Here is a 12,597-nt window from a genome sequence, read left to right as displayed (position 1 = left end):
GAAAACCACGGGTGAGGCAGTGTTACAACATCAAGACATTAAGGCTGCATCTATCATGATGCACTTTTGATAATCATTTTCTTTTCAGGTGATTGTTTAGTATATAAAATGTAATCATTATCCTCTACAACCTAAGTTAACATATTGAAACTGCTTTTTCCTTTTTTTTCAACCTCCTCCCCCCAAATTATGAAGTTTACTGTCACAGAAATCCAGGAATACATAAAATATTTATATTTTAGAAGTCTGTACTGGTTAGCAGTTTTGCATTAAAAATGACCCTGACTATTAATCATTTATCAAAATAGTTGCCATTTTGTTTCCTTTCAGCTGACTAACTGATTAATCATCTAATCACTTTGGGTAGCCCACTGGGTGGTTTCTGAGTATCTGGATAAATAATGAAATGCATAGTGGGGGTCAATAGGGATCCAGCAACACATATTTTGCCCTGGGCCCTTTAGGAAGTTAATACGGCCATGCCATCAGAAATATGTGGTAGCCTTTGTATGAAAGGTAAAACAAGTCATCATACAGAATATCACTTTATTGGATTGTTGTTAATGCAGCATTAAGATGTAAGCAGCGCTGTTGCAGCTGGTCGAGGTGGAACTACTGGTACGTTTAGCAATGCATCATATTTTATAAGCTAATGATATGTTTTGTGTGTAAACTGTGAACCTACAAAGTAACTATAGCTGTTCTTATGGACACACTTTGACCCCGTTACCATGGCAACTGCAACGCGTCACACACGGGACGCAACCACACCGGTGGTGATCGGGTTTCCGGTTTTCCTCTTTTCCCGTGAAAAGACAAAGGTCTTCGTGGCAATAAAGAAAACATTTACAACCTGAAATGACATACCGTGACCCACGACTCGTTTCCCGGTAGCTATTAGCCCTTCGTTTTAACCGGGAAGGAAATCGGTGTACGTTGCGGTGGCAGTGTACGAGTGGATCACGCCGAGCGGAGCAGCAGCCAGTGTTAGCAGAGTCAAAATGGCGTCTGTTCGCCCCACTCAACGGCCGTTTAATCCATCTGTGATTATCCCCGATAGCTAGATTCAGCGATCGGTGACTAGTTTCGTAGTGTTTCGGTTTTAGACACTGATACAGTCGGGGCACATTTTAGCGTCATGTCGGACTCGGAGGAGGACAGCCAGGACAGGCAGCTTAAAATTGTAGTGATTGGAGACGGTGCGTGTGGGAAGGTGAGACCATCACATACTCGCACACAACTCACACAAACGCAACGTTACTGCAGAAGAAAGATTTTCAAGCATGAGTGCAACACATAGAAGAACTTAGTGTGTTATTGTCTGTTTTAGTTTGCATCCTGCTCTTTTACAGTGCTCACCCTGACGCTTGCACCGTCTCTCCCCAGTCACCATGGCGACCGACGCTGATATAGCTAAGTCAGCTATCAGCTAACAACATCAATGACTGACAATCACAGCCAGAGACGGTGGATGTAGGAAGTATGCAGGCCCTTTACTTCCGTCATAGTACCAATACGTCTGTGTACAAATACTCCACTACAAGTAAAGACATGCATTCAGAGCCCCACTACTTTAGTAAAAGCTCAGACGTGTTCTCAGCAAAATACTTCGAGTAAAAGTATTCGATCTGCACTAATATGTCCGCGTGACGGATTTTCAATATTACATGGGTCAATATGCGTTTATGAGAATAAGTAAATACAACCCCTCCAGGAATCCCACCTTGCATATCTAGATCTCATTTAGGAATTAAAGGTTCAAGCCTTTATTGTTGTCATTTGTTCACTCAATTGGCAGTTTATTAGGGACACCTACCTACCCTTCATCAATGTAGGATTTATTGCAGGACTGTTGTATTAGACTGCATTAGTTTTAGCTCAGTGTACCAAATAAACTGCCAACTGTGTGTATGTCATACATACTTATGCATGAATGAAATATCATTTCTCCAGGACAATTTAGCCCTCAAGCTGCTGAGGATCAAATAGTCCAAACAGTCACCCACTAGTTTCACTTTCTTGACTGAATGTGCTGATATAAAGTGGAGTCCATTCTTCCTTCTATCTGTGCAGTGTCCATACATCCACTGGTTGTAAAGAAAATTTCCACCCCATGCTTGACAGTTGGTAAAGGGGAGTCTTTTCACTATCAGCAGTTCAGCATACTTCAGTTATGATACTTGCCTAACACAGATTTTTTTTGTTAATTTATTTTTTTAACAGAACTGCATTTCACTCAACAGTCAGAAACCTTGTGTGGGTTAGTACAATGGCTGTTGAAGGCACAGGGGACAGAAAGAGGAGGTTCTTTTTTTTACTAGTTACCATATTGTTAAAAGAAAGTAATGGAGAGAGCCTTGCTTTTTGTCAAAAATAATTAGTAACTGACCATTCTGTGCTAGTTATACATAAAACCTTTATTTGTAGGGTTTGTTGGACTTCCTGCATTGTTGGTTGTCTTACTGTAATTCAGCAGGTTGATTAGTAGTAAAAGAGAGAAGACATGCAGGCTGAAGAAATGAGATTGTGAGGAAAAAGTCCATATGATGGATGGAGGGTGACAAGATTTCACCAGGGAACCTGCAGCTCATGCAGATGGATGCCGTGAGAGACATGTAAGGTTAAAGACACTAAAAGTCTGCGCCAGACTCCTTTTATTGCCTAACCTGACCTTTACTGTAGGCATGTAGCCATTTACATTGCATAAAATTAATGAATGTAACTGTTGGTTAACGCTAAACTAGCAAATGTTAAGCAACTCAGTTTAGCACAAATAACATCATACAGAAACACTGCAATGATTTAATGACACAAGAGCTGACATTACGGCTGACCACAAGTCTGAGCTGCCAGTAAGTCCTCTGCAACTGGTGAAATGTACATTTATATATTACATAATATAGTTCACCTTAGTTTGCTCATTCACACTGATCTTCGGTGGGTAATGGCTGAGCATAGTTTACATGAGGGCAATGGATTTAATCTCAGGTAGAGCTTCAGGTGGTTGAATGCATGAAGGAGAGAGAGTAGAGTATGAGAAAATATGGAGAAATCCCAAACATAAATGTTAAGATAATGGAGAGAGAAATCACATTACAATAAAAGTAAAACTACACCTTCAATAACTCAGAATTATTCACACATTGTAATGATTGACTAAATCAAACAAAATGTTAGGCTCTACAGGGGGCAAACTAATCATGAAATACAAGCACTAACTTTTGAATTGTACACATCATTTCAAAAGGAAAAAGTTGTAACCTTAAAAAAAGCATTTTATCACTTTCAGGTCAAGTCCTGTAAATACAGTTTCCTGTTTTTACAAAGTTTGATGATGGACATCTGTAGTTTTGATTCTGTCTCAAAGACAGCATAATGGATTTAAATCTGAGAAAATCTGTTGTTCTAAACCTGTTAAGTCAACCCAGCCCTTAATCCATGCTGCATATGCTATTGAACGTAGCTGTGCCTGCAGTGCTGTGTTTTATAGTAGCAAAGCCCATAAATTATATGTTGTTAATTGTTTTTGCTTTAATCTGCCATTCTAATTTTGGCTACTCATCAAAAGGTGCCTTTTTAAATTACTGGTATTCCACGCATGTGCTTATTATATAACAGGTAGGCATATTGACTTTCAGTATCTTGCCCTAGCCCTGCCTCTATCAGCTATCTACATTCAGACTTCTGTTCCCAAATTGGTGACATGTTTGAGGAAAACGCATAACATCAACTTAAACTGTCCTTTTTAGAATTATATGTTTAAAAGAAATGATTCTATTAATTGTTCTGAATAGAAGGCATAACTGGATGATGAATTTTCACTGTCCCTACATTTGTCTTACACTTCACGGCTGCTGCTACTGCTCAGTGAACTGTGAGTGAAACACTGCACTGCACAGTATTACACAGAGTAAGATGTTGATAAAGACTACAGTTTGCTTAGCCAGGCTCTTGCAGCTGGTGGTTGTTTTCTGTCAGTATACCTCTCCTCTTCTGGCCAAGGACTCCCATGTGCATTTGGCTCCAGAGTGAGGCTACATTTAAGAAAATTATGTCTGGACAAACCTATGAGAGATGCTGCTATTTTCTCATTAGATAAAATAAAATAACACTGGGAAAAGGGTTTGTGCGAAGACTTTGTTTTAAGACAGTCTGCGCTATCAACAAATATACCTTTTTCTAAGTGAACTGTGTCTGTCTTTCAAAACCACTGGACTGAATCTTTGAGTATGCTCATTAAAATAATTTAAAAGATGTAAAAAAAAAAGTCTAACCCACATCCACAATAGTGGGATTTTTTCCTAGTCACAGCAAACAATTATTTGCAGTAAAGCACGGAGGTTGTCATGACAATTCAGCCACGTTTTCTTCTTCACTGCATCTCGAATCCCCGAATGAATGAGTGCGAATGTAAGGGGGGACGTCAAGTGCTTTTCAGCTACACATCCCCTTTCGTAACTAATCTCTCCTTCCTCTGGGAGAAAGAAAATGAATGTAGCAGTAATGGTGAGACCCAATGAGAAAAATGAATGTTCTCATTCTGGAAAGTTGACATTTTCTTTTGGGGTGGGGGGTGGGGGGTGTGTGTGCAGAGAACACACACAACTCAGTTCCCAGTAGATACGCTACATTAATAACCCTCCTCACACTGCTGCCAGGTGTCAGCCCGTCACTGTCTGAATGACTTACCTGCTTGTCTGTTTTGGGCAGAAAACAGGAGCCCTGCCCCCCATTTTGAGCAGGCACCACTGACTGACATCTTGAATGCCGTTTCCCCCCTTATTAATGTCAATTTGCTCAGCAAATTGCAATCGGATCAGTTTTTCTTGGACAGCATTTTCGGTGGTATTTTTGCTTGTGGTTGGTTGTCCATTCAGAAATATAGGGAGATGTGGGAAGGCTTGTCCACCTGAGCAAGATGTTTTTAAAATATGGAGGCTCACATTTAGCCAGGCTCTTAAGGCGCTGGGCCTAACTTATACACAGGTCTATTTTTCAACCTGAGTTATAAGCCACTCAGTTTTTCTGTGTTTACTGTTCTCTGACCCATAGGGTAAAAAGGAGCTTGAGGCACTGGTCCTGTACATTAATGGATTCTGCATCCCAGCAATGCTCTATAAAGAGAATAAAGAGCGAGTTTTGATACCATGCTGCAAAAATGCACTGCCTCTCTCATTTGAGTTGCATCACATGGACATAGTCAGCTTGCCATATTTTTTCCCTCTCTCTCAGTTTCTTGTTTCAGTAGAACTTCCCCCATTTCCCGGCACTGGTATCATTGGTGACCCTGTGCTGTTCTCTGTTGGAGTGTCAGGATTACGCCAGCTTTTACATTCGCTGGTTAGTTCCAATTGTACGGTGGAAAAAAAAGGTCTACGTTGAGGGAGGAGAGCCAAGCTACTGGAATGCCAAGACAAATGGCCGACTAGGCCAATGCGAGCATGTGGAATAAATTTTTGCTGTCCGAGCTTGTTATTCCTGTGTTGTCAGTGATTGTTTGGGCTACTTAAATGGCCGATTTTCTCCTTGTTGCGTCAGTCACCTCTAGTAATTTTTCAGTCACTCTTGAGCTTGTGACATGCTCCGCAGGCTATGATTAAAAAAGTCTGCAGGTTAGCAAACTTTGAAAAGAATGAGGTGGATAAAACTTTATTCTGCACCTCCAATGACATGTTAATCAAGGAAGCCATAGCCAAAGGTCAGGATTACAAATTCATTAGGTTTAATTAAGAGATTACATTTAAAAATCCAAGCTGGGATAAACATAACAATTTTATACGGAAGCATGACATATCAGTACCTTACAAAAGCTGAACAGATTTGTTTACCTGAAGAAGATTTGGGTAAGTCATGATAAGGGTTTTCTTGATTCTATTACACTGTCTTCCCTGGAGTAATTTGAAAGAAATCCAGTCTAATTTAAAACATTATTTGGCTAAACCTAAACCTCCTGATCATGAATGGAGGTAGATAAGGGCACAGGCTCAAGTGAAAGCTTAGTGGACTGAAAGAAAGAATTTAGTTTTAAATCCACTAACCCTCAATGACTGTCAAGCACCACATTAAAATGCATTTGCTGCCACATGAACACTCAGGGAATCCCATTGCTTCACTTCTCTGTTGTGTTTATGTAAGCACACTGCTCTAAAGATAGCTAATAGACATTCAGCACTTCATTTTTTTTCCCTATCCTCATCCATCAAAATGAATTAAACTTGGCACGTCAAAGCCTGCGCTATGAATTCCCATGGATTTCAGGAGAGCCCCCTAACATGCTATTTTTTTTCCTCCTCAAACACAACAGTGACAGTGATGGAGGTTTTATAATTTGTGGCAATTATTAGGTCTGCAGTCTGGAGACATGACACATACTCCCGACACCTGTTTTTGTAATTCGCGTTGATTTTCACTGTCACAACCGTGGCTGAGTAGTGAGACGGCAGAGTAGGCAGACAATTACATCAGCATACCTTCAAGTCAATCACAATGTTTTTTTGAAGGTGCTTAAAATGGATTGGTAATGATGAAATGAACGTCCTGCAGATCATACTTTAAGGTTACAGAATCGTGGCTGCACACTATTGTGGAAAAGAATCACATAGTGCGTTGTGATATGATAAATTATATCCTTGTATTTTTTTTAGAAATGTTAGAAAATTAAGGATTGTAAAAAAGCTAAGTTTGGCACTTGGTCAGTGTGAATGAAATCAAAGTTTTTCTGCTTCTGCTCACCACTAAAATATCACTTTTTCAGGAAGTTCTTTAATATACTGTATATTTTCTCTGGAAGGAGTTTTGCAGCATCTTGCATTTTGCTCCACGCCATGCTATGATTTTCATTTTGGTTTTTATGTTTTACATATGTATGTGTGAATATTGTTTGGTAGGCAAATACTATGCAAAGAATCGAGGTTTCTCCTTTATACTGAAAGCATTTTCTTTTCAAAACACTTAACTACTTTAAATGACATATTTTCAGCCCTGTTGATTGGTGCAGAGGTGTTCGGGCACTCATTCTCTGCCTCTCTCCCTTTGTCTCTCTGTTTCAGACATCACTCGCCACCAGATTTGCACAGGAGGCCTTTGGGAAGCAGTACAAACAAACCATCGGCCTGGATTTCTTTCTGAAGAGAATAAGCCTTCCAGGTGAGACACCTTAATAATCTTTAGGGAGTGTTCGCTTGTTTGGAGGCTCGGCGCGGACACGCGTGTTGCACAAGCACGTAGCAGCAGACTGCAGACTTGTTAAGTCAGTATAATACTAAGGATATGTACTTGGCAAGATGGCATTTAGACAGAGTAGCTTGAGTGTTACTGTATGACAAATAAACGCCATTTTGGATGCTTGTGTGTACTTAACATTATCAGAGTTAAAAAGAGCCAGAATATTTAGTGAAAGTCTAACAAAGAGGCCTGTTGTTCCACCATCACTTTCTGTCATATTTTTATTTCTCATATTTTCTTGTCTCACCATTTCCAGGCAGAGTTTATTCTTCAGGTTAACTCAGGAGCTGAATGTGTCTTTTCTGGTAGCTCCTCATTGTAGAGAGTCTGCCACTTCTCAGGGTTATTCACTCTGAAAGCTCTTCTCTCCAGAGCAAACAGCACACTTTTTTTTTTCGACTCCACAAGGCCAATGGACAGCTTATGTCCAAACGGGCGAGCCTTGCTCATAATTCTGTGGGCACAGTACAGAGTAAATACATGAACATTTTATGTCCATATCGCTGATCCCCAAGTTCAACTGATCTTTGTCCTGCACCACATAAAACATTCATGTTCTTATTTGTTTATGTTGAACCCGCAGAAATAAAGCCACACTCTGTATCCCCCTTAGATCTGTAAAATAAATGTTTATTGACTAATGCTATATTTAGACCACATTTTTACTTCCTACCATGTGAAATGGGGATTTTCTGCATTTTAAATGGCATATCTCAAACTCTGCCAAGGCCTAAGCTCCAGAAATCTGCAAAGTGGCTCCATTCTTTCATTACTAATAAAACAACATTAAGCAAGGGCAAATTAAGTGCTAAAAGTAAAAGTTATGCTGATTTGTGAGTTGGCTGAAGGATTCTATTTTGATTTTGTGTCAGTTTCAGCTTATGAGACTTAGGAGAACTAAACCCCCAAAAATGTTGTGGTGGAGTCAGAATGAAAGAGCCAACGAAAAGCACAGGCTGGGCTCAACTCCTTTAAACGAACTCGAACAAATGCTGTTAATCGTTTGACTTCTCCTTCCAGTAAGTTTCTTTCCTGAAATAAGCACCGATCGCTCAAGTGTTAAACCGAGAGCTTTGTATAAATGTAGTGTATGACTGTATCACTGGGGCAGCAACAACACTGGGTCCAACACTGGAGTTGTTAAATGGCCCATTTTCTGGGGAATTGGGTGTTGATGAGCTGATGAAGAGGAGGGTGGCTCTGCGAGCTGGGTGGTCCCAAACTTCGTTGGGACCCCCACCCTGCCTTGTATCGGAGAGGTTGTGTGGCTCTCTGGGTCTCTATGGGGCTGTAAGGGTCTTTTGCAGCAGGGGGGAGAGTAGCCTATAGCCAGCGCTGGCCCCTCTCTCCATGAAGGCCCAGCTTGTCAAACTTAATGTACATTTTCCAACGCAGGGAGAGGTGAGGCGAGGCCGACTGGCACACAACAGCCTCCTCTGTGTGTGCTTTTTATAACAATACCTCTTCCAGATGTCCCTGCCAAACCAATGAGGTACAGGCGGTGAAGGGAACTGACTAGAGGTGAAATTTACTTGATAAATTCTGTCAAACTCAAACTCTCGGAAGCTGCTTTCTCCGCGTCAACTTCCATGTCACATCTAATCAACATGCTCCTTTTTTTAACCTTATTATCAGAGCTAAGGCCTGTCTATCAGACTCACAAGTGCAGTCTCTACTTCTTTCAAAGTGTAAGCAGAAAAATGTCTGTGCTGTTGAGTCAGCGTGAATCTCTGAAACATAAATAAAGCTAGTGTCTGAGGATGGGTGGGGATGGCTCTTTAACCGTTATTCATTGCACTCCACAGTGCAGCTTTACATTGACACTGTATAGTCTAGATGTAGTGACTGTGAACCTCAGCGTTTCCTTCCTTTGCTTTAAAAAGGGGACTTATGAAGGGGTTGAGTCGTCCAGCCGTGTCCACAGTGCATGCTCTGCTCCCCATCGCTGCTCCAGCCCAGCGCAGGGCCCTCATCACACCAACATAAACTCCTCGCTGTCTGGTCCTCCCTCCTCCTCCTCCTCTTTTTTTTTTTTCAACCACCCCTTTCATTTTCCAGAGGAAGAAAATATTTATTTGGATTTGGTTTTTGTGCCCGTCTTTCTCTCTCCCCCTCTCTCATTCACTCCTTCGTTCTCTTTCCACAGGCACAGGGACAAGAGTCTTCTTTTCGTCTTATTTTGTGTTTAATTATTGCTATTTTCCTTAACAGCACATAATTCTCCTCACTTTCCTAACTTGGCAGGAAATGGCACAATGCAAACAGCTCTTCCCAGGCTAATAAGAAGTCATTTCTTTACTGCCAGAGTATTGAGAATGTTTAAATTAGAGGGTAAGTGTACCTATTCATCCCCCTCAATCTCTGGGCTGGATATTCTTGGATGTGAGGTGAGGGTGACCTGCCAGGCAAGAGCGCTTAGCATGAAAGATTAATCGCTGATTTATTGTTTCCATTATGTATATCAACAACATGGACTTTTATTATAGAAATCGCTCACCTAAAATACAGGCTCCAATTACAGCTGACTAGTTATTTCCTCAGGATTACGAGCTTTGTTAAAACAAACAAGTAAATGATTAAAAAGGACTAAAGAATCCACAATGGCAACCCACAAACTTCAGCAATATCACTTTTTTTTTGCTCATTTTAAATGATAGATAAGATGAAAGATAAGATGAAAGATAACAAACTAGGAATATCAACTCTGAAACATCTATGCCCCCTTTATAGAGCTGATTTCTATATATTTTTTTATCATTTAAATGTCAGATGTCATTGATATTGAAGGTATTTTTGTCTCTTCTCTCCTCTGTAGGCAACTTGAACGTGACCCTGCAGGTGTGGGACATTGGAGGCCAAACGTTAGGAGGGAAAATGCTGGATAAATATGTTTACGGAGCCCATGTAAGTTAACACAAAAGTTAACAAATGCTTTTTATTCTGCCTAACAAACATATATGCATCTCTTTAGTCTTTCATTCCTCCGACATGAAGCAAAAAAAGACACGTCTGACCCCATCAGCCTCAGGAAAGATGATGTTGTAGATGTTTGTCACTATGGTGAAAAGAATCACAGGAGACACAGGAAGAATTAGTTTCCAATTTCCTACCAGTGCTGCTTTGGTGATTCTGGTCAGACTTATTATTACAGCTTTGGCAGCTTCATTCAGAGCCTGCCACTCCCTCCCTATGAAGCCAAATCATAATAAACAGTCATTTGGATTCACAGTGGGCGTAGCAGGTCAATAGAGCTTTAGAGATCAGTGTATTTCTAGTTTTTTAGTTGTAGCAGTTAGATCTTTGATACTGCACACTGTAGGTCAATACAGTTATTCAAATACTATATTCTTAAAAATGTACACCTAATTTAAAAATGTATCCAGATGTAATTAAACTTTAAAGAATGTAAATACAAATTATTGAAAGTTTGGGCATAGACAGTTCTCAGCTCATATATGAGAGAAAGTAGGTCACTAAATCATCTGTTTACTTTCACCTCTCATTTAATGACTTGTCTCTCGGTTAACGGAACAATGTGCTAATTAAAATGACAGCTGAGCTTTGTGCAAACACTGCAGTTTTTGTCAGTGCATACCAGTTTGTGCAAGTGCCAGCAACATCAGCGTCCACAGGTAGCTGTGTTACTATAGACAAGTGCTATCTGTCACCTCCAGAACGTCTCTCATTTGAAGAGGCCTACTTAAAGGCCCATACTGCAGCACAATTTCAGGCAGGAGACTTGTCACCATATACAAGTGTATACAAGTACACTTTTGTTGTGTTTGTCTATAGAAGCTGGACAAACATTAGTCGGAGGTTCGTTTCCATTCCGTGAATCTACCCACTTTCACGATTTCACTAAAAATAGTGAAAGTGACATGCCATTTTCTGTGTGTCTCTAAACTGTGCCCTAGCAGTGTGCATATTACCCATGTCTGCAGCACTTCCTTTACTGTCTCTCTCCTCCACAAGCCAAATGTCGTACATCATTGCCACATTACGACACTTTGCTTAGGGAGTTTCTCGTCAGCGCTGTATGGAACTTTCACACCTATTGTTCACCGCTGCGCGTCCTGTAATCAATCATGGCTGTTTCGCAGAGACTCTCAGTAATTGTCAGAGGCGTGAGCTGTCGTCGCAGACCTCTCGTGTTGTGACAGTGCGTGTCTGCCCGAACAAAAAGCAACAGATAGCCCTTCAGTCATGTTGCATCATGCAGTAAAAGTAGAGACAATTTACCTTGGCTCACATTCATTTCCATTCATTTAGAAACAGTAGAAGTTTGAAGTAGCGACAGCAGATAGTTGAGCTATGAGATTATTTGCCAAAAGTTCTTGTATCTGTGTTTACTCCTTGATTAATTTATGTGTTCGTGTAAACAGCTCCTTCTGGGCTGAGTGTTTGCTCAAACATGGCTCTGGTTGTTGTTGCATGACTGTTTCTGTAGCGCATATACAGCGCTGAGGATTACTTAGGGAGGAGGAAAATGTTTCAAGGCAGGCAGCCTTCATTCATTAGCCCAGACAGTAGATAACCAAACCTGACCTCTAGTCTGCACTGAATTTGGAGAGTGCTTACAAAACTGGGAATTATTTATGTGCAAACCACCATTTTCATCTTAAAACAAATCCATGTGAATTCGCACAGCCTTACTCAGATCATAACAGTGCTAAACCTGCCTCAGGTTATGTGTGAGTAAGCGAGTGTGTCCCCCTTCTGTGAGAGTCTGTCCCCTACTCTGAAAAGAGGAGCAGTGCCACCTACTGTTCCCATACTCACTCAGTATTACTCATGTTAATATGAATGAATGTGAGGTGAATGAATAAGAAATTAGGCTGTGTACTCACATCCATAATTTACCGGTGGGTGATCGTAGAAGTGCTGTTCCTCTGCCCTTTTCCAACGCAGGGTGTTCTCCTGGTGTATGACATTACCAACTACCAGAGCTTTGAGAATCTGGAGGATTGGTTCAGCATGGTGAAGAAGGCCAACGAGGAATCGAATATCCAGCCCGTTGTCTCCTTGGTCGGGAACAAAAGTGAGTATTAGATATACATAAACACACAAACACACATAAATGTCTTGTTTGTCAGCAGGGAAGAACACAGAACACAGTACTAAAAATGGAGTTGTAGTGTATCAAGTCTGGAAGCCTCTTTATTTTCATTTCTACTGAGTAGCAGCAGATGAAGAGAGTTTTTCTCTATTCATTTCACCCTGGCACATTTTTCATTTTGCGTGTCTGTGTTTGTATGTGGAGGAGTGAGTGTTTGATGGTAGCAGACGTGTTTGTTAGAGCACCAGATAACTGATCGGCGTGATAAGCCGGTTGATAAGAGAGTGAGGTCTCGGAGCGATGAGAGAGCTGATGTT

The 12,597-nt window shown here is 40.8% G+C and overlaps 1 protein-coding gene across 1 annotated transcript; it reads left to right on the top strand.

Moving 5' to 3' along the window:
• Window positions 1-768: 768 nt before the first annotated feature.
• On the top strand, window positions 769-12,262 carry LOC108879931 (ras-related protein Rab-28; the record flags this gene model as incomplete). The annotated part of the gene is made up of 4 exons (XM_018671381.2): window positions 769-1,213; window positions 7,050-7,146; window positions 10,040-10,128; window positions 12,133-12,262. Coding segments are annotated over exons 1-4 (391 nt in total), but the record flags the coding sequence as incomplete, so codon positions are not given.
• Window positions 12,263-12,597: the final 335 nt, after the last annotated feature.

Source organism: Lates calcarifer, unplaced genomic scaffold (genome assembly GCF_001640805.2).
Source record: "Lates calcarifer isolate ASB-BC8 unplaced genomic scaffold, TLL_Latcal_v3 _unitig_795_quiver_2416, whole genome shotgun sequence".
Taxonomy (NCBI): domain Eukaryota; kingdom Metazoa; phylum Chordata; class Actinopteri; family Centropomidae; genus Lates; species Lates calcarifer.
Note: the sequence above shows the minus strand (reverse complement) of the source record. Positions and strands in the feature narration are given on the sequence as shown.